This window comes from Carassius gibelio, chromosome B23, assembly GCF_023724105.1.
Source record: "Carassius gibelio isolate Cgi1373 ecotype wild population from Czech Republic chromosome B23, carGib1.2-hapl.c, whole genome shotgun sequence".
In the NCBI taxonomy this organism is placed as follows: Eukaryota; Metazoa; Chordata; class Actinopteri; order Cypriniformes; family Cyprinidae; genus Carassius; species Carassius gibelio.
In genome coordinates, this window is record NC_068418.1 from 17,289,632 (window position 1) to 17,317,080 (window position 27,449).

General features: G+C 40.8%; 1 protein-coding gene across 2 annotated transcripts in view; it reads left to right on the forward strand.

Moving 5' to 3' along the window:
- The window catches only part of LOC128012085 (6-phosphofructo-2-kinase/fructose-2,6-bisphosphatase), a 38,444-nt gene that overhangs the window by 6,963 nt on the left and 4,032 nt on the right, over positions 1-27,449 (forward strand). For both annotated transcript variants that reach the window (XM_052595070.1, XM_052595068.1), the window contains exons 2-11: positions 8,163-8,343; positions 14,500-14,625; positions 23,783-23,879; positions 24,005-24,071; positions 24,275-24,349; positions 25,301-25,357; positions 25,452-25,573; positions 25,688-25,895; positions 25,996-26,142; positions 26,233-26,337. In XM_052595070.1, coding sequence (XP_052451030.1) covers positions 8,163-8,343; positions 14,500-14,625; positions 23,783-23,879; positions 24,005-24,071; positions 24,275-24,349; positions 25,301-25,357; positions 25,452-25,573; positions 25,688-25,895; positions 25,996-26,142; positions 26,233-26,337 — 1,185 coding nt within the window. The remainder of the gene's footprint in view (positions 1-8,162; positions 8,344-14,499; positions 14,626-23,782; positions 23,880-24,004; positions 24,072-24,274; positions 24,350-25,300; positions 25,358-25,451; positions 25,574-25,687; positions 25,896-25,995; positions 26,143-26,232; positions 26,338-27,449) is intronic.

Genomic DNA, 27,449 nt, shown 5'->3' on the forward strand with positions numbered 1-27,449 from the left:
ACTGAAACCCTGAACAAGCCTTTTGAGCAACTTCCAAATCTGATGACGGCCGCTCGCGCGAACTTTTTCCTTCAGTGAATTTTATTTTATATAGTGAATGTGCAGTAATAGCAGTTCTTTCAGTATTAATCGTGTAAATAAATAGTGTTTTATATAGGTATTGTGTATTGATTTTTATATTTATCATCGTGTATTTCATATTGTGTGCGTGTGTGAAAGTGGTTAACAATAACGTCAGCAACATGGTGCAGTGCTTTGTACCTGACTGCAATCACCACTCAATCGTCAACACATTTCGTTGCCATTACACAAATGTTCAGTAAATGGACAAAAAAAAGGTATGCCTAGGCTAAATATGCTTGATATGACTCGTACCATATGAAGGCTACATTAGCCTTGCTAAAGTGGACGATAATGCTAACTAACGTTATAATAAGTCTACCGTGTAAAAACGCAACACAGGTTTTTATTTTATTTCATTTTTTTTTTAATGATCTTCAGTCTTCATGGACATTCGCGGGGTTTAACCAGACGGTTACACGAGCTCCACCAATCAGATGCATCACTGTGGGATTGTTCAGGATTGTGGGTAATGAAGTACTTAGCCAAGACATCGCGAATAAAAGGCATTTATATCAAAACAAGGTTAGTGCCACATGATCCTTTTGCATTTATATGAGCATATACTATCGCTTAGAACAGCCGTAGCTGGTTTTAAGTTTACCATGTATGGTCACGTTTTTATGGCTTATACCCCAAATGTCAGTGCAGAAATTGCATTGAATTTTTAGTAATTTTAGTATTTTAGTATTTTTTTAGCATTCTGATTAATTATCTCCCTTGACTTTATGCCTCCACGTCCCCCCCAATAGCCACATAGACAGTAAAAGATTTCCTGCGAGCTTCTCCTCCTGTCCATTCGGTAATTTCTCTACTGTGCGACAGAGAGTCGCTGGTTATGACGCAATCGTTAGCCTATTTTTTTTACAAAAACTGCTTCTATGAGAACATAACGTAATATACAAGGTAATGGAGCCTTTTATACATTTGCGTGTTTCTTTAGAAATAATTAATGGACAAATTGGAGTCTTTAAACGCCTAAGATGTAAAGTTATTCGCTGTCAAAGTGACGCCAAAATGAATGGGGGTTAATGGAATGCTAACAGCAGGTGGGGGTCCGCTAGCCAATGGCGGCGCCTAGGGCTGCTTCAAAAAAATATGAAACCCTGTCCCCCTGGTGGGTATACGGCGTATACCTGCGTATTACGTAGACTGCACCTCTCAGCAGATGCGTTTTCATGTTTAGGTTCGACACTAGGCTACATAGTTTTGCTTAAGGCAAAATGATAAGGCTAATATATGCATGCCACTTTCTGAAACAACCATACACAGTTTTGATAACGTTATAATGAACACAATGTTAACGTAGCCTGCCTGTGATGAAATGCAGACTAAACACATACAAATGCCTAGTCTTGGGATTCCACAACTTCCCTTGATCATCCTCAGAACGTATTGCTTATAGCCATTTTGCCCTCATTTCCGGTTCTGAACGTTTATTAGGAAGGATGTAGAACTTCAATTCATAATTTATTAGTTTATTGGAGGTACAGAAAACGACACCGCAACTCTTTGGCATGATCGTCTCATGTATTTCAATTGGCGCCAAGGCAATGTTTTCCCCCACGGGCTAAATGGGCTAGTTGCATATCTCCGCCATCTTGGATTTCCGGTCTTGCGAGTGTGTGCGTAGATATTTCCGGTTGTGCTTAAAGTCAGTGCAGAGAACCAGAGAAGTCCAAATATTACCTTCTATATGTTTACCGGATTTATAATATCACTTCATATGCAAATAAGATATACACTGCTATTATCACTATACTACAAATGTTAACTGAGCCAGTGGATTTGAAACGTGTGTATGTTTCGGGCCGGTGAATGAATTAAATACACTAATGTTCACTACTGTTCACGAAATGAAACTTGAACTCATGGTGTGTATACACAGCTATATAATGTATTTTATCTTACCAAATATGTAAATGTACAAATTACTTATTTCTCGAAAATGTTTGCATTATTATTATTTTTTTTTTTTATATTAATTTATATTATTTTTTATATTTTTATATGTTTAATCTGATAATTAATGCAAAAGAATAACAATATACATGGCTGCTCATAGACAGATAATGATTTATGCTGCAGATCTTTCACAAAACAAATAAACAGATAAAAACACACATGAATGCAAACAGCGATCTTTTATTTAAGGCAAACCTACCATAATTATATTACGTTTAATTGTACAGTTAGTTATAAATTATGTTATCAAATAAAGTTAATAAAACATGCTTTATCAGAAATCTCTGTGGGTCTTGTTTGACAGTCAGAAACATTTATCTTACATAACAGAACAAAAGCAGCTCTTCGAAAATGAAAAGTATTGCATATTTGAGTGGTTTGTGTTTGAAAGAAGAAATCCCTGTGGACCTGACCTGACGCTGATCCGCATAATCAACAGAAGAATAAAGCAATCTCCGCGTTGTATCTTGATGAATTTCCACACAGAGGTACGCAAAATATAGGGAGGATGTTTCCCCATGTTTTTGATATACCACTATCGGCTGTTAAATTTGAAAATCATTAATTATATACATCTAGCCAAGTTTCGTATGTAAGTTTCCCTTACAGTCAATGCGAGCGTCGCAAGACCGGAAATAAGTACGCACACACTCGCATCGCTGAAGCTCACCGGCGCCATCTTGTGCACCTAGCCCATTCACACCACGTGACGGGGCAGCTCAAAGCCTCTAAAGGGTTAACTAAGTAAATGTCCCATTGGGAGGTGTTTGGTGGTCTCCGCACTTCAGAGGAACAGTCGCGAATCACCCAAAGCGCGTAAAGACCCTGCTGTATCCGCGGACATCTGCGTCCTCTGACCCCGCGTGACTGGAGTATCCACGCGGGATTGTTAGTCTGAGTTATACATAGAGAGAGACAGAGAAAGAGGGAAAGCAGGATCGAGAAAACGAATTGGGTGTTTGAGAGAGACGGCGGGTGGCACAGCTGTACTGTGACTGGACCGGAGATGGAAGAAGGAGATGGAAGAGGACGAGATAAGGAGAAAAGTGGTAAGGGAAAGCAGATAGGGAGAAAAATTGAAAATCGGAAGAAGAAAAGGAAGGCAAATACATTAGGTATTAGCAGTAACTCGGATTTGAGTGGAGAGGAGAGTGATACGTGTACTTTAGAAGAACGAGATGATGAAGAGTTTAAAGTAGTTATTAAATTTAAAGATGGAGGTGGAGTGGAAGGTGTAAATCCGGTTCGATTGACTGTGGCGTTAAAGAAAGCAGTTGGAGATATAATTGCAGCAAGGGTTCTGAGAAATGGAAGTTTACTGATTAAGTGTAAAGATGTGGGTCAGAGAGATCGGGCTCTCAAGCTGGAAAGATTGGGACAATTTCAGGTGGACAGGGTTGTAGTTGATCAGGGAAGGAATCAGTGGAGTAAGGGGGTGATTACAGGTATCCCGTTGTGTGTAGGGATGGAAGAGGTGAAATCTAATTTAAGAGGTGGTACTATAATGAGTGCACAAAGACTTCAAGCATCAAGAGAGGGGGCTAAGGTGGATAGCCAATCAGTTTTGCTGCAATTTGAGGGTGAGGCTCTCCCAAAAAGAGTAACGATTGGATATATGAGTTACTTTGTCAGACTTTATGTTCCAAAACCGCTTAGATGCTATAATTGTCAGCGGTTTGGACATGTAGCAGCAATGTGCAAGGAAACTAGAAGGTGTGCCAGATGTGGAGGAAATCATAATTATGGTCAGTGTGGGGAAGGTGTATCACCAAATTGTTGTAATTGTGGAGGTGCGCACAATGTGGCTTATGGTGGATGTGCAGTAATGAAGGAAGCTGTGCAGGTGCAACAAGTAAGAGTGGGGCAGAAGGTATCATATGCAGAAGCAGTAAAAATGGTACGAAATCAGTCAGCAGGAAGTAGCAGTGGGGGTAGTGTGGAGATTGAAATAAGTCAAGTAAAGGAGAATGAGGGGGAAATGATGATAGTCAATGTAAGGAAATTAGTGACGTTTATTGCCGGTGTGATTAATGGAACAGCAGAGGTAAAATCTAAGACCGAAAGGATACAGTTGATACAGGAATCATGTGTTGGTTAATACTAATTATGTTTTTAATTATACAATGGAATGCCCGAAGCCTGATAGCAAATGGACAAGAGTTTAAATCTTTTATTGATGGAATGGTGGAAAATCCAGATGTTATTTGTATACAGGAAACGTGGCTTAGTCCAAATTTGGATTTTGTGATACAGGGATATGTGGGGGTTCATCGAGATAGGAAAGAAGGTGGTGGGGGAGGGTGTATTACATTTATTAGACAGGGGCTTCCATATAGGATTCTGGGACTGGGAAAGGAGTTAGAGTATGTGGTGGTGGAAGTGTGGATAGGGATGGACAGTATAGCAATAATTAACTTTTACAATCCATGTAGGAAATTGGACTTAAATTCAATAGAGGGGGTTGAGGGACAGGATAGACGAAAGGTAGTATGGTGTGGGGACTTTAACGCTCATAGCCCACTTTGGGGTGGGAAGAAGTTGGATAGAAATGGTCAGGTCATAGAGGAGTTGTTGGATTTAAAAGGGCTGGTGTGTCTTAATGATGGTAGAGGAACAAGAATTGATATGGTATCTGGAAATGAGTCGGCGTTAGATCTTACAATTACGTCTAATGATATAGGAAGATTATGTGAATGGGAGGTATGGGAGGAATCAACTGTAGGAAGTGATCATTTTCCTATATTATGTTCTATTCAAATGAGGACGAAAAGACGGTCTGAAGAGGGAGGAAGGAGATGGATGTTTGGTAAGGCAAATTGGGCAAAATTTAAGGAGCTTTGTGAGGAAAGGTTAGATGAGGAGGTTAGAGAAATGGATATTGACAGAGAATACAGTAGTTTCCAGGAAATTATTAAAGGGGTGGCAGATGAAACTATTCCTAAGAGCTCTGGAATAAGGAGAAGGAAAGCAGTTCCGTGGTGGACAGAGAAATGTGGAGAAGTAGTAAGAAATAGGAATAGGGCTTTTAGGCAGTTGAGACGGACGCATAATTTTGAGCATTTAATTCAATATAAAAGAGCTCAAGCATTAGTAAGAAAGACTATTCGACAGTCTAAGAGAGATTATTGGCGTCAGTTCTGCAGCTCAATAGGTAGAATGACACCTGTGGGAGAAGTGTGGGCGATGATAAAGAGGATGGGTGGGGAAAGGAGGGAATGGGTTTACCCTGTAATGATGAGTGGGGAGGAGAAAGCTGTGACGGATAAGGAGAAGGCAGAGATGATGGCAAAAGCTTTTGTAGTAATACATAGCTCTGATAATCTGGAGGGAGAATGGAAGAAAGGACATTGAGGACATATCCTGGGGTCTTAGGAAAAAGAGAGGAAGTAGATGATGCATTGAGTGCACCATTTTCTAAGGCAGAGATGGAGAGAGCAATTAAACGGGCAGGGATGACAGCACCAGGAGGAGATGAACTGTGTTATGCTATGTTGACTTTTATGGGTGAGATTGCGTTAGGAAGACTGCTTAGATTATATAATAGAGTATGGGAGGAAGGACAACTTCCAAAAAGTTGGAAGGAAGCAATTGTAGTTCCTATTAGGAAACCAGGGAAGGATCCTGCAAAACCTAATAGTTATAGACCAATTGCGCTGACATCCCATATAGGTAAAATTATGGAACGTATGGTAACAGACAGACTGGTCTATTTTTTGGAGAAAAGAGAATTAATTGATTCTTATCAAAGTGGATTCAGGAAGGGAAGAGGAACAATGGATCCAATAATGTGCCTGGAAGATGAAATAAGGAAATCCCAGGTTAATAGGGAATCAGTGGTGGCAGTCTTCCTTGACGTTGAGAAAGCGTATGATATGATGTGGAAAGAGGGGATGTTGATTAAATTACATCTTTTGGGAATAGGAGGGAGGGCCTTTAACTGGGTAAATGATTTCCTGTACGAACGCTCTATTCGGGTGAGAATTGGGAAAGAATTATCTGGTAGTTATATGGTAGAAAATGGAACACCTCAGGGTAGTGTTATCAGCCCACTGCTCTTTATCATTATGATAAATGATGTATTTTCAGATGTAGGGCCTGGGATTGGAAGATCGCTGTTTGCAGATGACGGGCCTTGTGGAAGAGGGGAAGAAACATAAAATACACAGTAAGTAAGGTTCAGGAAGCAATAGAACAGGTAGAACGTTGGTCAATGAGATGGGGTTTTAGATTTTCAAAGGAAAAATCTCAAGTGGTTTTCTTTACAAGGAAAAAGATAGGGGAGGAAATTAATCTTAAATTATATGGACATGTTCTGGAGAAAGTAGAGTCCTTTAGGTTTTTGGGAATGGTTTTTGATGCTAGGTTAACATGGGCAGGTCACATAGAGAAAGTTTTAGTAAAGTGTAAAAAAGTATTAAATGTGATGAGGTGTCTGACAGGAGTGGACTGGGGGGCGAGCAGGAAATCACTGAGGGAGATATATGTTTCACTGATTAAGTCTGTTATAGATTATGGTTGTATAGCATATAGAGATGCAGCAAAAGCTAAACTGGAAGTAATACAAACTCAAGCACTTAGGATATGCAGTGGGGCTTTTCGGACATCACCTGCAGTGGCGTTGCAAGTAGAGATGGGTGAGATGCCTTTACATTTAAGGAGGGAACAGTTGGCAGCTAACTATTGGGCAAACCTACAAGGACATAATAGGTCCCACCCAACTAGAGTAGTAATGCAGGTGTGCTGGGAGCACGAAAGGGTTAAAAGTCAGAGTTTTGGATGGGTATGTGATGCTATTGGAAAAGACTTGAGGTTAGAGGGTATAGAATTTAGTCCAACAGTTCCGTTGCCTGTCAGACCACCATGGTTGTTTGTGGAACCTATAGTGGATTTGCAGTTATTAAATAGAAACTTAAAGAGTAGAGTAGAGGTGGATTTATGTAGAGTTTTTTGTGAACATCTGAACGAGGAGTTTAATGGGTATCTGGATATTTACACAGATGGGTCTAAAGATCCTAAGTCTGGGCAAACAGGGGCTGCATTTGGAATACCAAAAATGGGAGTTAAGGCAGAAGAGACTGTCTGATCAAATATCTGTATTTACAGTGGAATTGATGGGTATCTGGTTGGCTCTACAGTGGGTAGAAGAAACAAGACCGGATAAAGTTGTAATTTGTTCAGACTCTAGTGCAGTACTAAAGTGTTTGCAATCATTTAAGTCAAAATCAAGACTAGACATAGTATATGATGTACTAGAATGTTACACAAGGATTTCTCAGTTGGGGGTGAAGGTAAAATTTACATGGGTACCAGCTCATGTTGGTGTTAAAGGAAATGAAATGGCAGATGGTTTGGCAAAACAAGCCAGTAAAAGAGAAGATGTGGAAATATCAATCTTAATGAGTAAAACAGAAGCTAAAACAAAAATCTGGATGGAAATTATGAAAAAGTGGCAGAGTGGTTGGGATAGAGAGGAGAAAGGGAGACATTTATACAGTATACAACAGAAGGTTGGGACAGAGAGGATCACTGGAAGGAGTCGAAGGGAAGAAATAATTTTCACTAGGTTAAGGATTGGACATTGTGGGTTGAATAAGTGCTTACATATTTTAGGTAAGCATGTAACAGGAAGATGTGAATTTTGTGACAGTATGGAATCTGTTGAACATGTGGTACTTGAATGCCAAAAATATGATCGAGAAAGGATAAAGATGAAAGAAAGCATAAGGAATTTGGGGGTGCAAGGGAATTCACTTAAGGAACTTCTGGGATTAACTTCAAATGATATCAGTACTCATTTATTTACCTTCCTTAAGGACACAGGGATAGCAAATAGAATATAGAAGACAATTTTTTTTTTTTTTTTAATTAATTAAAGGGTGGGGGAAGAGAGTTGGAAGTCTCCATTTTAGTTTTAGTTTCTCTTTGTCTAGCTCCGGTTCACACTCCAGTACAGTAGGTGGCGGTAATGCACCATTGAAGTTGGATGCCAACCGCCGTTAAACATCAAGTAAGAAAAAGAAGATGTCCCATTGGCCGCCAGGATTCGGTCTCTTCACCAATCCTGTCTCTCCTTCCAGCTCTTCCCGCCTCAGTCATGTGACCTGAGCAGGAACAGCGTTGATGGGATCCCAGCCATGCTTTCTCAGTTCTTGAACAACACAAGCGACATGTCCGCGGAGCAGAAGGAGCTCACACAGACACCACTGCTCAAGATATGGGTGCCAGGAATGGGCAGTTCCCTAGGCCAAAGGAGAGGCTGTAAGTGAGGGGATAATTTAATTCACCCGTCTTTCCGTTTACTATATTTGCTTATTCCCGTTCCGTTAAAATGTTTGGTGCATTAAGAGTGTTAATGTCCCGTAGATGATCAACCCGGGTGTTGTGAACTTTAGCCCTGCCTGCTGTTGTTTACATTTGATTGCCTGTTGAAGTTGCACAGATTTGTGTTTTTGAGAGCTTTCTTCAGTTCAGGCAATAGAATGAACAGGAATTTTAAGTAGTCCGGTTCGCGAACGAATCGTTCGATTTAACCCGTTTTTCTTTGTGAACCGGTTGAACCAGTTCACCAAATCGGACTGAATCGTTTGCAACGGTTCTCGTCTCCAATAATCATTAATCCACAAATTACTAGTTATTAACTTTTTTTAAACGTGGCTGACACTGAGTCTGTGTCGAAATAAACCAATATCCCGGAGTAATTCGATTACTCAAACCGTACACTGAACTGCTGAGAACTGAAGATGAACACAAGCAGAGCAATAAGCGTGTAGCGAGCCAGATAACAAACGAACACGCCCACTGCTGAAGGCCAAATTAAGTGCTTTTGCTTTTGCACAAAAACACACAGCATCTCCCTGCTGACATGGCTGCATCAACACTACTGCGCTTTCTGAAACCACGCCTTCTTTCTTTGCGTGAACATTTGGGCAGCATTGCATATAGTTCCACATCGTGACGTATACACGTGGCGGGTGTTTGAACGAGGCATTTTAGCCCAATCTGGATCAGCCTTCTTTTACATGGAATAAATCCTTTTGTTGGAGACTTTGAGCTTTTTAACTGCAGATCTTATACATGCACACATAGCTATATACCACACTAAAGAACAGGAAATCAAATAAATCGCAATGGATCAGTCCTATTCACCTTATTTTCCATGGCAACAACGGTGCCGCCATTGCGCTCGTTTTGTCATCTTACTTCCGGCTGAGGGACCGGATGTAACGTACCTAAGCTAGTGGCTGGCTAGATAACAGAACGCAGAACGAACAGAAGTATGATATATGCTCAGTTAGGGGCTGCATAACAATTGTATTAAAAAAACAATTGCACCAACGATGTAGCGAACACATTGTGACGCGGTCGGAGTGTTGTGGTGCACTTTACAATTTACACCCACCACCTAAAGAAGAGAAGCACCTGAGGAAATGGATGACGGCGCTAAATTTGAAGCGCCCACCCAAGCGCTCTTATGTGTGTTTGTACCATTTCATGGACGGGAAGGCGACTGATGAACACCCTTACCCCGAGAAATGGCTCAACTACGATGTCCCGTTAAAGAGGTCACGCCGGGGATGAAAAGGTTGTCAGATTCGGGTAAGCTAATCATAACTAGCTATGTGTTTGCTCGCCTAACCTTAGATTTATAAAGTCCGTTCTATGAATACATTAATGATCAGTAACAGGCAGTCAACAAAGTACAACGAATGTTCCATTAATTACCATTGTCCACCTATTTATTTAATATTTACGATAGTACAAGATATCATAGTACATTACAATAGCTCACATTATTCCTGCTACAGAGATTGCAGGTGATAGCAGGCCAGCTAGCTACATTTCTCATTCAGATACTGACCTACGTTTAAACACTACAGTTAACAGTGTGTATACTGTTTTGTCTCTAATGCATCTCTCTCTCTCACACACATACACACACACACACACACACACAGTTCTAAGTTCGGGTCACATAATATATTAATTCTCATGATATATTGTAAGTACTAATGTAAAAATGTTGAATTATTTCCACAGATGTATCGATGACCGCCAGTGATGCAGTGGACAGCTGTGAGGGTGATCAGATCCACAGATGCCCCTGATCTTGCTTAAAGTCACCAGAAGTTACCTGCTGTAATAGTTATTATGAACCTTTACAGTGTCACCTGACATTACCTGTTGTAAATAGTTTTTATTTATTTATCTTAATTTGATCTTTTTTTCATCTTTAATCTCTGATTTGAAGGAATAACTCATGTCAATTTTGCAAGTTAATTCCATCTTGGTTTATTACATATGGAAATTAAATGTTGAAATTTTATAGGATGGTCAGTAGAAGGTGTCTCTTGCTCCCTGAAAAACAACAAACACTGATCAACAAATCACAAATGATTTTATACAACTTATATTAAATTATCCATGTTCTAAAAAACAAATCACAGTCTGTCTCTTGTTTAACACAGCTGATTTAAAACAACTTATTTCATATAGTTAGTCTTCACCCACACCCTCTATATCCCATCCCAATTACCTAATATCCTATCCTTAACCTAATTATTCTCATTCCTGCTTATTTACAAAGCTGCAACTATCTTGTTGAAAGCAGCAGGTGAAACTCATCTGACACAAGGAAGCATACACTTAAAATAAAAGGTTTGTAGTAGGGATGCACGATATTGGATTTTGGCCGATATTCGATATGCCGATATTTTCAAAATAATTTTGGCCGATGCAGATACCGATATCGATATATATATATATATATATATATATATATATATATATACACACATTTTTCGCCTGATATATTTAAACTTTAATTTTACTGAAGAGAAATCCATGTATCTCTTCTGTACTGATTCTACCATAAATGTATTATTTTACAAATGTAGACAGACATTCACATCTGAAAAACAGGTCAATTATTTCACTTGGAGAATATCGGTTTGGCTCATCGGCAGAAATATTCATATCGGCCGATACTGATGATGGTCATTTTAAGCTTTTATCGGCCGATACCGATGTTGTGTCGATATTATCGTGCATCCCTAGTTTGTAGTCTAGCTACAGTCTTGGCACAAAATTGCTGATTGTGTGGCACATCTAACTTGCTGTGATGGACCCAGATGAGCAGCTTACAGGTCCTCAGCCCGGTACAGAACATGGCAAACCTAAAATACATTTCAAAGCTTTCACAGTTGTCTTGTTTCAGAATCATTCATTATTATTACACTTGACGTTTACCTTATTCATTGATTAGACTTGACGTACACCTACCAAATCTTACCTTTACTTCACATTTTGCATATACACTGTGCAGAATTAAGAGGCAAGCTGATTTTCTGATCATATTTTTTGGTAAAATTTACCAATTCCAAACCAATCTTAACTATTAATTTTGCATTTATTTTTTTATAAGTGATATATAATCTTTTATTGGCTTGTTTTATCTGTAAAATAAAATCTGTCTAATAATTATGCATACCTGGATATAAGGCGTTTTTCACTTCCAAGTTCCAGCCTCCTCCTTTTCTAATGTGTAATTGATAAACGTTCACTTACCTTACTCCACTGTGCAATTAAGTTATTAGACAAAATACTTAGTCTGATGATGGTCATCAAACACGTTATTATACGTTTAAACATTTATAACTTCGTGTATATTAACATCACACACACACACACACAAAACTAACCAGCACCATGCTGAGAGGTTAGATTGCTCGACTGGCTGGTGGTTGCACGTTCAATTAAAAAGACGAAAAAACCCTCACTGTGTAACAGTACACGACCCACTGTCTCACTATGTAAATACTGGTAAGTCTCGGTACATTTTTTTAAAATCATTTTTCCTTGCTGCTCCATCAACTCCTCCTGACAGGGCAGTTAAATATATAGGTTAACTCTGGCCACTTCTTTATATCGTCTAACATTACCCACGTTAACAGCGTCGATGGATGGGACAATTTGAGACCATTTGATTGTCGTAAGACGTTTTCATCGTGCTCCCAATTTATAACATAACGTTCTTTGTAATTTCGCAACAGTTATAGCTAGCTATAAACAATCGTACAACTACTAAACTAGTAACCGGACGTGCGGTATTGGTTTAGCGGAAGTCGGATGACAAAATGCGGAAATGCGAAGTATTAAAAGTGGGCGGGGCGGAATAAGGTGAATACTGGCCATCGGGAGCACTGGGAGTATTCCCGGTGACCTGGCAGCTGATTGTGCCCACTGCCCGGTTTTTTATTTTTGTTGTTATTGTTAGTTATTATTCTTGTTATTATTAAGTCTTCTCAATGTAACCGTGATCATTTTAAAATGTTTTAATTTGATGATAAATTGATGATAAATCATAAATCGGTTAGTCTTGACTGGCAGCGCTGCACTGCACAAATCGGCTCACGTCTGTTCTGCGGGACTCGATGAAAGAGATGAAGTGGCCAGAAGAAGCAGTGAATTGTAGCTACATCACAGACCTGTTCAGGGCTTAAAGTACAGGTCAGTTTAATCTGTAAATACGTTAGATAGTTTTGTTTATTAATCTAATTGAGTATTAAACTGCTAGTATATGTTAGGCTATCAGTAGCACCCCATTATTATCATCATTCAGAATACTGTCCTAAAGGACATCAATATTGATTGTAATGTTACCTTACAAAAAATTAGCAGTGACCGAGATTCACATGAACTTATTATACAGGGAGGGAGCTTGAGCAGACCGCAACACAGAATTAATGAGTCATAGCCTAATAATTCAAGTGTGTTCAGTATTAGAATTTTTCAACAAATATATTGTACTATTTTTGACATTTATACACTTTGTGTTCTAATACACTAGTCAAGTGTTTTGATCAGTAAAATTTTAAAGTTTTTTAAAGAAGTCTCTTCTGCTCACCACACCTGCATTAATTTTTTAAATCCAAAATGCAGCAAAAATAGCAATATTGTGAAAGAAAAATGTGTGTAAATGATTTCTATTTGAATTTATTTTAAAATGTAATTTATTCTTGTGATTTCAAAGCAGAATTTTCAACGTCATTAATCCAGTCTTCAGTGCCACATGATCCTATACAGAAATCATGCTGAATTTCTCCCAAAAAACGTATTTATTTGATCAATTTAAAGCATCCTTGCTAAATAAAGTTCATAATTTCTATACCCCCCCCCCCCCATTCATCAGAAAATTCTGATGTACTCAACTGTTTTAAATATCAACAAATCATTCTTAAACAGCAAATCAGCATATTAGAATGATTTATGAAGGGTCGTGTGACACTGAAGACTGGATTTTAAAATATATTCCAATCTAAAGCAGTTATTTTAAATAGTAAAAATATTTCACAATATTACTGCTCCTGCTGTACTTTGGATTAAATAAATGCAGGATTGTTGGGTGGGAGGAGCAGAGATATTAGGGAAAATTAAAAAAAGGGAATGGAAGGTGCAAGAGAGAAATTGTATTTTCCACTGCCCCAGACCAAGGATTTAGATCTTTTTATGTGATGGCCATACAAATAATAGGGTTATCTTTAGTTTCAGAAATTGTTTTGGATGTATATGCTACATACAGAAAAAAGGGGCCAAAATCACACCTTTTGGGGTACAACAGCTTGTCATTGAAGCAGTACACTTAAAAGGACATATTTGTTCATTTTTTATTTTTTACCCCTAATAGGTAAGCCTACAAATTAGTAACTTAAGAGTATGAATTACTTAATAGAGAAGATTTATATTTTAGAAATTCTATTATAATACTGTTCACAAGTTTTCATTCATCAATAAATCCTGAAAAAAGCATCACCGATTCCTCCCAAAAATGTATTTGAAAAAAATTGCATGCATGTAGGCCTATGATCAATTTTTTTTTATATATTTATGTTTGTATATGATGGTTTTATAAATATCCCCGAATTTCCAATTAATTCCAGAAAATTCCCATAAGTTCCCATCAATTGACTTAAGTTTCTGGTAAGTTTCAAATTTGAAATATTTCCAAAATTCCACAGACGAAGTTCCCATGGAAGGTTTCCAGAAAATTTCCGCCCTTTTGCAAACTTGACACACACACTTCAGGTCTTGCAGTCTCTGCTAATGAGCTGATGAGTTGAATCAGGTGTGATAATTGAGGGAGATGTACAAAATGTGCAGGGCGTACTCCAGAACAGGTTTGAGAACCAGTTCGCTAGAAGATGTACGGTTTTCATCGCAGAAGGCAGTGGGTTCTTTGAAGCTAATGTGGCAGCTCTCTGCTTGGACTGCTACCATTTTTCTCAAATGAAACAGACTGTTAGATTAATGTAGCACTGGCATTATCTTGTGAATGCATATGTAATCTCCTACTCAAACATCTCCAAGTGATTAAACCTTATTCAAACTTTAATGTCCATGTTTTCTTCTGGTCCATAGCCTCACGACCCCAGTTTACAAACTGTCCCACAATGATTGTGATGGTTGGTCTACCAGCCAGGGGAAAGACCTACATCTCCAAAAAGTTAACCCGATACCTAAATTGGATTGGAGTCCCTACTCAAGGTTAGTGTATATATTATGAAGTTAATGATCAGCTCTTAATGGCAAGTATCTGATTATGCAAGCATAATTCAAATGTTATACACACGTGTGTGTGTGTGTGTGTGTGTGTGTGTGTGTGTGTGTGTGTGTGTGTAAAAACCTGAATCCAAAAAAAGTTGGAACACTGTACAAATTGTGAATAAAAACGGAATGCAATGATGTGGAAGTTTCAAATTTCAATATTTTATTCAGAATACAAAACTTATGAGATATCAAATGTTTAGACTTAGAAATTGTATAATTTGAAAATGAAACTAAGTTGATTTTAAATTTCAAGGTCATGTTTACCACTGTGTGGCATCTCCTCTTCTTTTTATAATAGTCTGCAAACGTCTGGGGACTGAAGAGACATGTTGCTCAACTTTTAGAATACGAATGTTGTCCCATTCTTGTATAATACAGGCTTCTAGTTGCTCAGCTGCTTAGGTGTTCTTTGTCGCATCTTCCTTTTTATGATGCACCAAATGTTTTCTATGGATGGAAGATCTGGACTACAGGGTGGCCATTTCAGTACCCGGATCCTTCTTCTACGCATCCATGATGTTGTAATTGATGCAGTATGTGGTCTGTCATTGTCATGTTGGAAAAGGCAAGGTCTTCCCTGAAAGAGACGACATCTGGATGGGAGCATATGTTGTTCTAGATCTTGGATATACCTTTCAGCATTGATGGTGCCTTTCCAGATGTGTAAGCTGCCCATGCCACATGCACTCATGCAACCCCATACCATCAGAGATTCAGGCTTCTGAAGTGAGCGCTTATAACAACTTGGGTTTTCCTTGTCCTCTTTAGTTCGGATGACATGGCGTCCCAGTTTTCCAAAAAGTACTTCAAATTTTGATTCGTCTGACAACAGAACAGTTTTCCACTTTGCCACAGTCCATTTTAAATTAGCCTTGGCCTAGAGAAAACGCCTGCGCTTATGGATCTTGTTTAGATATGGCATCTTTTTTGACCTATAGAGTTTTAGCCAGCAACGGGGAATGGCACGGTGGATTGTGTTCACCGACAATGTTTTCCAGAAGTATTCCTGAGCCAATGTTGTGATTTCCATTACAGTAGCATTCCTGTATGTGATGCAGTGCCGTCTAAAGCCCCGTTCACACCAAGAACAATAACTATAAAGATAACGATATTAGCGTCCACACCAGCAAAAGATATCGTCTGTTTATTCTGAGCGCACATGCGTCTGCCGCTTTAAATCCTCGAGCTCGTTTATAGCAGGGTGGATTCTGATTGGATGTCAATATTTGTATCGTTCATCAGCTGAAAAAAAATCGTTCTGAAAATGATTCTAAAGATACCGTTTCTCTATGCCTTTATTGTTATAGTTGTAGTGTGGACTCTGCTATTCTTTAATATTGAGAACGATTTTTAGAACTATATCTTTATCGTTATCTTTATAGTTATCGTGCTTGGTGTGAACGGGCCTTAAGGGTCCGAAGATCACGGCATCCAGTGTGGTTTTCATGCCTTGACCCTTACGCACAATTGTTCCACATTCTCTGAATCTTTGGATGATATTATGCATGATGATGATAACTTCAAACTCTGAGAAACTCCTTTCTGATATTGCTCCACTATTTTTCGCCACAGCATTGGGGGAATTGGTGATCCTCTGCCCATCTTGACTTTTGAGGGACACTGCCAAAAGAGAGAGAGGCTCTTTTTATACCCAATCATGTTGCCAATTGACCTAATGAGTTGCAAATTGGTCCTCCTGCTGTTCCTTATGTACATTTATCTTTTCTGGACTGTTATTGCTACCTGTCCCAAATTTTTTGGAATGTGTAGCTCTCATGAAATTCGAAATTAGCCAGTATTTGGCATTACATTTCAAAATGTCTCACTTGCAACATTTGTTATCTAAATTCTATTGTGAATACAATTTTAGTTTATCCATCCATCCATCCATCCATCATCTTCCGCTTAATCCGGGGCCGGGTCGCGGGGGCAACAGTCTAAGCAGAGACGCCCAGACTTCCCTCTCCCTAGCCACTTCTTCCGGGGGGACCCCGAGGCGTTCCCAGGCCAGCCGGGAGACATAGTCCCTCCAGCGTGTCCTAGGTCTTCCCCGGGGCCTCCTCCCGGTGAGACGTGCCTGGAACACCTCCCTGGGAAGGCGTCCAGGCGGCATCCAAAATAGATGCCCGAGCCACCTCAGCTGGCTCCTCTCGATGTGGAGGAGCAACGGCTCTACTCTGAGCTCCTCCCGAGTGACCGAGCTTCTCACCCTGTCTCTAAGGGAGCGCCCAGCCACCCGACGGAGAAAGCTCATTTCGGCCGCCTGTATCCGGGATCTTGTCCTTACGGTCATGACCCACAGCTCATGACCATAGGTGAGAGTAGGAACGTAGATTGACCGGTAAATCGAGAGCTTTGCCTACAGCTCAGCTCCTTCTTCACCACGACAGACTGGTACAGCGACCGCATTACTGCAGAAGCTGCACCGATCCGTCTGTCAATCTCACGTTCCATCCTTCCCTCACTCGTGAACAAGACCCCAAGATACCTGAACTCCTCCACTTGAGGCAGGAACTCTCCACCAACCTGAAGTGGGCAATCCACCCTTTTCCGACTGAGAACCATGGCCTCGGACTTGGAGGTGCTGATTCTCATCCCAACCGCTTCACACCCGGCTGCAAACCGTCCCAGTACACGCTGAAGGTCCTGGTCTGAGGAGGCCAACACGACAACATCATCTGCAAAAAGCAGCGACGAAATCGCATGGTCCCCAAACCGGACACTCTCTGGCCCTTGGCTGCGCCTAGAAATTCTGTCCATAAAAATTATGAACAGAACCGGTGACAAAGGGCAGCCCTGCCGGAGTCCAACATGCACTGGGAACAGGTCTGACTTACTGCCGGCAATGCGAACCAAGCTCTTGCTCCGGTCGTATAGGGACCGAACAGCCCTAAGCAGGGGGCCGCCGACCCCATACTCCCAGAGCACCCTCCACAGGATGTTGCGAGGAACACGGTCGAATGCCTTCTCCAAATCCACAAAACACATGTGGACTGGTTGGGCAAACTCCCATGAACCCTCCAGCACCCTGGAAAGGGTATAGAGCTGGTCCAGTGTTCCACGACTGGGACGAAAACCACACTGTTCCTCCTGAATCCGAGCTTCCACTATCGGCCGAATTCTCCTCTCCAGTACCCTGGCATAGACTTTACCGGGGAGGCTGAGAAGTGTGATCCCCCTATAGTTGGAACACACTCTCCGGTCCCCCTTCTTGAAAAGAGGGACAACCACCCCGGTCTGCCCGTCCAGAGGTACTGTCCCCAACCGCCATGCGATGTTGCAGAGGCGTGTCAGCCAAGACAGCCCCACAACATCCAGAGACTTGAGGTACTCGGGGCGGATCTCATCCACCCCCGGTGCCTTGCCACCGAGGAGCTTTTTAACTACCTCGATGACTTCAGCCCGGGTGATGGATGATTCCTCCTCCGAGTCCCCAGCCACTGCTTCCTCAACAGAACACAAGTCGGTGGGATTGAGGAGATCCTCGAAGTATTCCTTCCACCGCCCGACGATATCCCCAGTTGAGGTCAACAGGTGCCCATCTCCACTGTAAACAGTGTTGGTAGGGCACTGCTTCCCCCTCCTGAGGCGTCAAACAGTTTGCCCGAATCTCTTCGAGGCCAACCGATAGTCTTTCTCCATGGCCTCACCGAACTCCTCCCAGGCCCGATATTTTGCCTCCACGACTACCCGGGCTGCCGTCCGCTTGGCCTGCCGGTACCTGTCAGCTGCCTCTGGAGTCCCACAAGCCATCTAGGCCCGATAGGACTCCTTTTTCAGCTTGACGGCATCCCTTACTTCCGGTGTCCACCACCGGGTTCGGGGATTGCCGCCTCGACAGGCTCCGAAGACCTTACGGCCACAGCTCCGAGCAGCCGCAGTGACAATGGAGGTGGAGAACATGGTCCACTCGGACTCAATATCTCCAGACTCCCTCGGGATCCGGTCGAAGCTCTGCCGGAGGTGGGAGTTGAAGATCTCTCTAACAGGGGGCTCGGCCAAACGTTCCCAACAGACCCTCACAGTACGCTTGGGTCTGCCGAGTCTGTCCAGCTTCCTCCCCCGCCATCGGATCCAACTCACCACCAGGTGGTGATCAGTTGACAGCTCCGCCCCTCTCTTCACCCGAGTGTCCAAGACATATGGCCGAAGGTCTGATGACACGACCACAAAGTCGATCATCGACCTCCGGCCTAGGGTGTCCTGGTGCCACGTGCACTGATGGACACCCTTATGCTTGAACATGGTGTTCGTTATGGACAAACCGTGGTTAACACAGAAATCCAATAACAGAACACCACTCGGGTTCAGGTCAGGGGGGCCGTTCCTCCCAATCACGCCCCTCCAGGTGTCACTGTCACTGCCCACGTGAGCATTGAAGTCCCCCAGTAGAACGACGGAGTCTCCAGTCGGAGCACTTTCCAGCACCCCTCCCAGAGACTCCAAAAGGGCCGGGTAGTCCGCACTGCCGTTCGGCCCGTAGGCACAAACGACAGTGAGAGACCTATCCCCGACTCGAAGGTGCAGGGAAGCGACCCTCTCGTTCACCGGGGTGAACCCCAACACATGGCGGCTGAGCTGGGGGGCTATAAGCAAACCCACTCCAGCCCTCCGCCTCTCACCATGGGCAACTCCAGAGTGGTAGAGAGTCCAGCCTCTCTCAAGAAGTGTGGTTCCAGAGCCCAAGCTGTGCGTGGAGGTGAGCCCGACTATCTCTAGTCGGTACCTCTCGACCTCCTGCACAAGCTCAGGCTCCTTCCCCGCCAACGAGGTGACATTCCACGTCCCTAAAGCCAGATTCCGTGTCCAGAGATCGGGTCGTTGGGGGTCTCGCCTTCGACTGTCGCCCGATCCTCTATGCACCGGCCCCTTACGCTCCCTCCTGCAGGTGGTGAGCCCACAGGAGGGCGGCCCCACGTCACTCCTTCGGGCTGAGCCCGGCCGGGCCCCATGGGGGAAGGCCGGGCCACCAGGTGCTCGCATACGAGCCCCAACCCCGGGCCTGGCTCCAGGGTGGGGCCCCGGCTGCGCCATGCCGGGCAACGTCTCGGTCCTTGATGTAAACGTTAACATGATGAGGGGTTTGTGAACTGTTCTTAGTCTGGCCCGTCACCAAGGACCTGTTTGCCTTGGGAGACCCTACCAGGAGCATATAGCCCCAGACAACATAGCTCCCAGGATCATTCGGGTACTCAAACCTCTCCACCACGATAAGGTGACAGTTCAAGGAGAGGAGATTTGGAGAGGAGAGGAGTTTATGAGATTTGTAAATTATTCCATTCCTTTTTTGACTCACAATTTGTACAGTGTCCTAACTTTTTTGGAATCGGGTTAATTGTTTAATCGTGCATTAGTTTTCTAATAATTCCTAGTCAATTATTCCACTTATACTATGGTTACCACTCCTTAAGACATTGATCCGATGATTTATTTAAAGGGATCCATCTGATTTTTGTACTTAAATCGCTATTGTGAGTAGAATTATTTCTTTCGCATCTCATCCAATGCCTCTTTTGCTAGTACCAAAATTTAGTTTTAAAGCTGGTAACAGAGGTTCGAGGCGTTGATAGCATTCTAATGCAGTTATTAATGAAGTTATTAGAAAGAGCGCGAGATCGACAGAGACCCAGAGAGAGAGAGAAAAAGAAAGAGAGAGAGAGCTTGTGTGAATTAGGCTAACGTACCTCTGTTGTCTCTCTCTAAACACTCTTCTGCTGCAGCGTCTCTAATAACAGCATTGTTATTACATAGCTAGTGAGAGATATCATGTGTAGCCTATAAGTTGCTACACTATATAGGCTAACTGATAAAATTGTCAGGGCAGCGCTGACAAGACCTTTTTGTGCAAACTGCGTGACCTTTATTACAGTTAACTATGCGAAGTGATATGGAACTGCAATGCGATCAAGAGAGCTGCCTGGAACTAGGTTGGCTGACGAACGTTCTGAGGTGTGCAATTATTTTCTGGGAAACACACGGTGAACGTTGTTCCAGGCAGCTCTCTTGACCACATTGCAGTTCAGTGTCACGCATGGTAAAACTATAACTGAAATTACAGGACTAACAAAAACAAAAACATGACAGACGATTTTCTGAAAATAAATACACATGACATTTCTCACTGGCAAGGTAATAACGGTGCTGTTTAGAGACACTGCTGCAGAAGAATTTTGGGGGATGCACAGAGGAAGCCTAATTCACAAGTGCTCTCTGTGTGCGTCTCTGTCGCTCTCTTTCTAATAACTTAATTAATAACTGCATTAGAATGCTATCAATGGCTCAAGCCTCTATTAACAGCTTTAAAATGATGTTTTGGAACCAGCGAAACAGGCATTAGATGAGAAAAAAATAATCCTACTCATAATAGTGATTTTAAGTACAAAAACCGTACGGATCCTTTTAAATATATCATCTGAATGATGTCTTGAGGTGTGGTAACCGTAGTATAAGATTTGCGTTGTGGCCACATCGGGTGTGCATTATTTTTCTAAAAATTCAACGGCCCGTTGTCAATTATTCCTTATATATATATATATATATATATATATATATATATATATATATATATATATATATATGATGCATCTGTATACACACACATATACAATGTGTATTTATAAAATTAACATATTAAATTGTCCACTATATGTACAGGTGCATCTCAATAAATTAGAATGTCATGGAAAAGTTCATTTATTTCAGTAATTCAACTCAAATTGTGAAATTCAGTGCACACAGACTGAAGTCTTTAGTTCTTTTAATTGTGGTGATTTTGGCTCACATTCAACAAAAACCCACCAATTCACTATCTCAACAAATTAGAATACTTCATAAGAACAACAAAAAAAAATTGCTAGCCTTCTGGAAATTGTTCGCTTACTGTACATGTACTCAATATTTGGTCGGGGCTCCTTTTGCTTTAATTACTGCCTCAATTCAGCGTGGCATGGAGGTGATCAGTTTGTGGCACTGCTGAGGTGGTATGGAAGCCCAGGTTTCTTTGACAGTGACCTTCAGCTCATCTGCATTTTTCTTTTGGTCTCTTATTTCTAATTTTCCTCTTGACAGTAGGCCTGGGCGAAAAATCGATTGAATGAATTCGAATTTTTTGTTACAGGCGATTTAAAAAATAAGTAAATCGAGTTTTTGTGTAATGGCGCATTTTTGGCTCCCCGGAGCTTCTGTAGCGTTAGTTTCACATGGCAGTATGGCAATCGACAACAACAACATCATAGCACACACGAAACAGCAAGCGACAACATGGCTACTGGTGAGAGTTGGAAGTTTGTTCCCAAGAAAGGAATAAAATCATCTGTTGTTTGGAACTGGTATGGGTTTGCTGCGACAGACGTGGAGCAAGAGACCCCACGCTGCCTAAAGCCCATCGCAGTCAAAAGCAGCAGAACCAGTCGAATATGAAAATGGGGGTAACATTTGTCTTGCTTTTGATTAGGGCTGCTCCGATCAATATCGACCGATCGTTAATGCGCATCTCGTCAGTAAAGCCGGTTTTCTAATCAGCGGTAAATTCCCACAGGTGCGTGATTTCACATCGAGCAGCTGTTACTACAAGGAGCCATAACTGAGAAGATGCGCAAATCCACTTCATTTTCAGCGTTTATTTGCGCATCTTCTCAGTTAACAAACGGCTCTGTGTAGTAACAGCTGCTCTATGTGAAATCACGCACCTGATGTAATTTAAACCGCTGATTAGAGAACCGGCTTTACTGACGAGATGCTCATTAAAGATCGGCCGATCTTGATCGGGGCAGCCCTACTTTTGATTAAATAAAAGCAAAATTTGCTTTAAGTTGTCTGCTGTTTGTACTTATTGCTTTCCTTAAGTAGGGGGGAAAATCGGAAAAAAATCGGAAATCGAATTAAAAAAAATAAAATCGGAGATTTTATTTTTAGGCCATATCGCCCAGCCCTACTTGACAGTAACACATAGATTCAGGTTTTGTGAGTTTGCTGGCCAGTCAAGCACACCAACACCATGGCCATTTAACCAACTTTTGGTGCTTTTGGCAGTATGGGCAGGTGCCAAATCCTGCTGGAAAATGAAATCAGCATCTTCAAAAAGCTGGTCAGCAGAAGGAAGCATGAAGTGCTCCGAAATTACTTGGTAAACGGGTGCAGTGACTTTGGTTTTCAAAAAACACAATGGACCAACACCAGCAGATGACATTGCACCCCAAATCTTCACAGACTGTGGAAACTTAACACTGGACTTCAAGAAACTTGGGATATGAGCTTTTCCACCCTTCCTCCAGACTCTAGGGCCTTGGTTTCCAAATTAATTACAAAACTTGCTCTCATCTGAAAAGAGGACTTTGGACCACTGGGCAACAGTCCAGTTCTTCTTCGCCTTAGCCCTGTGATGTTGTCTGTGGTTCAACAAATTCCTTGACATGTCTGTGTGTGGTGGCTCTTGATGCCTTGACCCCAGCCTCAGTCCATTCCTTGTGAAGTTCTCAAATGTTTTAATCGATTTTGCTTGACAATCCTCATGAGGCTGCGGTTCTCTCGGTTGGTTATGCATCTTTTTCTTTCCTTCCACTCAACTTTGGGTTAACATGCTTGGATACAGCACTCTGTAAACATCCAGCTTCTTTGGCAATTAATGTTTGTGGCTTACTCCTCCTTTTGAAGATTGTCAGTTATTGTCTTCTGGACATCTGTCAGTTCAGCAGTCTTCCCCATGATTGTGTAGCCTAGTGAACCAAACTTTGAGACCATTTTGAAGGCTCAGGAAACCTTTGCAGGTGTTTTGAGTTGATTAGCTGATTGGCATGTCACCATATTGTGATTTTCTGAGATGGTGAATTGGTGGGTTTTTGTTAAATGTGAGCCAAAATCATCACAATTAAAAGAACCAAAGACTTAAACTACGTCAGTCAGTGTGCACGGAAATGTAATATACGAGTTTCACAATTTGAGTTGATTTACTGAAATAAACTTTTCCACAACATTCTAATTTGAGATGCACGTGTAATATGTATCAGCATCATTTTATTTTAAATAAAAAATCTATAATGTAGTGTTTAAATATATGTAAAAAAAAAACTGCTAACTAACTTTTATTTTTTCGAAGTCTTTAATTTAGGTCAGTATCGAAGGGAAGTTGTGCAGACATACAAGAACTATGAATTTTTTCGTCCAGACAATGAAGAGGCCATGAAAATCCGCAGGTATAATACATTTAGGATGATGGTACATAACTTCTAAATAAGCAGTGTTATTTGTTTGTGTCTTGTGTACATATCTATGTATTAGGTGTCATTTGTTCAATAATGTCTGTGTATCATATGTTCAGAGCCTATGCCTCAAATGCCCTTAAGGACATCGCCAATTACTTCACTAAGGAGCAGGGACAAGTTGCAGTGAGTCAATAATGTAATGGATAACGGTTCTTCTTGTCTGTCCAAACTATGAATTCAACTTTTCAAGCTACTATGTGAAGATGTCTGACTTAACATCCAATATGATTGAGAATTTACCAGCTTCGTCTGTGGTTCTCAGCATTTTTATTGAGGAGTTAACCAATCATTGAGGTAAATCTGTCTCTGACAAATGCACTTCACAGGTATTTGATTCCACAAATACTACGAGAGAGAGAAGAGGAGTCATCCTCAGTTTTGCCAAGGAGAAGGGCTATAAGGCAAGTGCAGAGTTTACTCTGCTTACTCTGACTGCATTATGAAAGTCTGCCTCACATCATCTTTGCATTGTATTTAATGTGATGATTAATGGGATGTTACTTAAAGACTGTAGTTTTTTTTTATTATTTCATAAAAAATATAAGTACTAGAAGAGATTGTTGTGCTCCAAGCTTAAAAATCAAATTGCCTCAGGTGTGTAGAACCAAAAAAAGATCAAAATAAGAAAGATTGCTAGCTGCACAGTGGATTAGATCCAGACTAGAGAAGGTCTAGCAAAAATATATTTAATCATATAAACTACAGGGTGCAAATTAAAAATATTTTACACTAATGAAAACATTCATTTATATCATGTGTAAACCAGAGGTGCTGCTCCAGGGGGATCTGGCTAGATAGATATGTTGTGACGGTATGGTTAATGAATTGTTATAATGCAGAAAAGAAGAAAAAAAAAAAAAACGACTGCCTGACCTCTAATCCTACTGTTTTATATTAAATATAAATCTTGGATTACCCCATAAATCCAGTGTCGAGTAAGGTACGATTAGTTTTCACATCCAATTCATTTTCATTGTATCTGTGAATGATGATTGACCGTGGTAAAGCTCTGTGACTTTATTGTTTTTTCTTAAAGTGGCTTATTTAAAGCCAGTTAATTTGTTAAAAAGAACTAGATTATATTTAGTGCTTGAGAGTCTGAATATAATTAATTTTTTTTAATGAGCAAACCGATTCAGATCAGAGTTTGAATGAGATTGAGTTGATTGTGTCAGCATGCTTGGCTGCAGGGCAACAGCAGTATTGCGTTTTGTAATGCTTTGGAAAGTAGTAGTTTGTTAATAGAAAGACTACATCATTTTGAAAACAGTTAAACTGCTGTCAAGTAAATGATGGTTTAACAACCAACCTTTCACAATTTTTTTTTTTTTTTTTTTTTTTTTTACGGGCAGGTGTTTTTCATTGAGTCAGTTTGTGAAGACCCAGAAATCATTGAGGCAAATACAACGGTAACATTGAATGTTATTAAAATATTAGTAATATTAAACTATTAAAAATGTTGTAGGATGAGAGCACTTTCATTATTCTTTCCTGTTTTGCCAGCAAGTAAAACTGAGCAGCCCAGATTATGAAAACTGCGACAAAGAGGAAGCACTGGTGGACTTTCTGAAGCGTATTGATTGTTATAAAATGTCCTATGTCCCCCTGGATGAGGAAAAGGACAGGTACACAGTTGCCAATGTTTCAAATGTATTAAGATGTTATGTGCATCATTTCCAAATATTATGGAGTCAACTCGTTTACTTCTTCTCTGCTCTGCTTCTCCATTTCTTTCATAGACACCTCTCCTTCATTAAGATCTTTAACGTGGGATCCAGGTACCTCGTCAACCGTGTCCAGGATCACATTCAGAGTCGTATAGTGTATTACCTCATGAACATCCACGTCACACCGCGATCCATCTATCTGAGCCGCCATGGAGAAAGTGAGCTCAACCTGCTTGGAAGAATCGGTGGAGACACGGGGCTCTCTACACAGGGCCAAAAGGTGATTTGGATGTAGCCTTAATTCTAGAATAATTTCTGTGATTTCAATCTTCCTTACACACACAGATATAGACTAGACTTGTGTCTGTTTTGATGTATAGTATGCTAAGGCCCTTGCAGAGTTCATCAGGGGTCAGTCCATCAAGGACCTGAAGGTGTGGACCAGCCACATGAAGAGGACCATACAGACAGCAGAGGCACTGGGCGTCCCATATGAACAGTGGAAGGCATTGAATGAAATCGATGCGGTAAGCCAGTCATGCTCTCTATATATTAAAGGTATATGCATGTGAAATGCACATGTCAATGAAAATGATTGAACTCTGGTACATTTCAAGGGTGTATGTGAGGAGATGACATACGAGGAGATTCAAGAAACCCATCCAGAAGAGTTTGCCTTAAGAGACCAGGACAAGTACCGCTATCGATATCCAAAGGGTGAAGTGAGTCCTTTACACAACGGGATTGTGTTAAAATGAGTTTGTGTGAAAATTTGTGCTACTGGCCAGAAATTTGGGATAGTTTAGAATTTTGTTTTGTTTTTGAAAGGTATTTTATACTCACGGAAAGCTGCATTTATTTGATCAAAAATACAGTAATGTTTTGAAATATTATTAAAAGAACCATTTTCTATTTTGATGTACAGTCATGCCCACAAATATTGGCACCCTTGGCAAATATGATCAAATAAGGCTGTGAAAATTAATCTGCATTAATCATTTTGATTTTTTTATTTAAAAAAATTCCCAAGAATGTATCCTTTCATTGGATAATAAGAATTTAAAACGGAGTGGAAATATCATTATGAAATTAATGTTTTTCTCAAATACTCATTGGACACAATTATTGGCACCCCTAGAAATTCTTATGAGTAAAATATCTCTGAAGTATATTCCCATTCATATTCACAATTTTGAGTCACTCCAGCATGATTATAAACATGAAATTATCCAGCCATTGCTTCCTGTTTCACAGAAATATAAAGTGGAGGGAAAACAAAGCCCAAATGCCCTTAATCATCCATCACTATCAGAAAAACCAAAGAATATATTTCTGATGTGCAGCAAAAAATGATTGAGCTTCACAAATTGGTGAAGTGGCTTTAAGAAAAGAGCTAGAGCAGTGACAATTCCCATTTCCACCATCAGGACAATAATTAAGAATTTCCAATCAACAGAAAATGTTAGAAAACTACCTGGAAGAGGTCGTGTGTCTATAATCGTCCTAATGCATGGTGAGGAGGTCAGTTTGAGTGGCTAAAGACTCTCCAAGGATCACAGCTGGAGAATTGCAGAAAATAGTTGAGTTTCTGGTTCAGAAAACCTTTTAAAAAATTGTCAAACAGAACCTACATCAACACATGTTGTTTGGGAGGGTTTCAAGAAAAATACTCCTAGCTCATCCAAAAACAAACTACAGCATATTCAGTTATCAGACACGACTGGAACTTCAAATGGGACTGGCTTCTATGATCAGATGAAACTAAAAATTAGCTTTTTTGCAGCAAACACCCAAGATGGGTTTGGTGAAAACCGGGATAAAAAGTACCCCATGT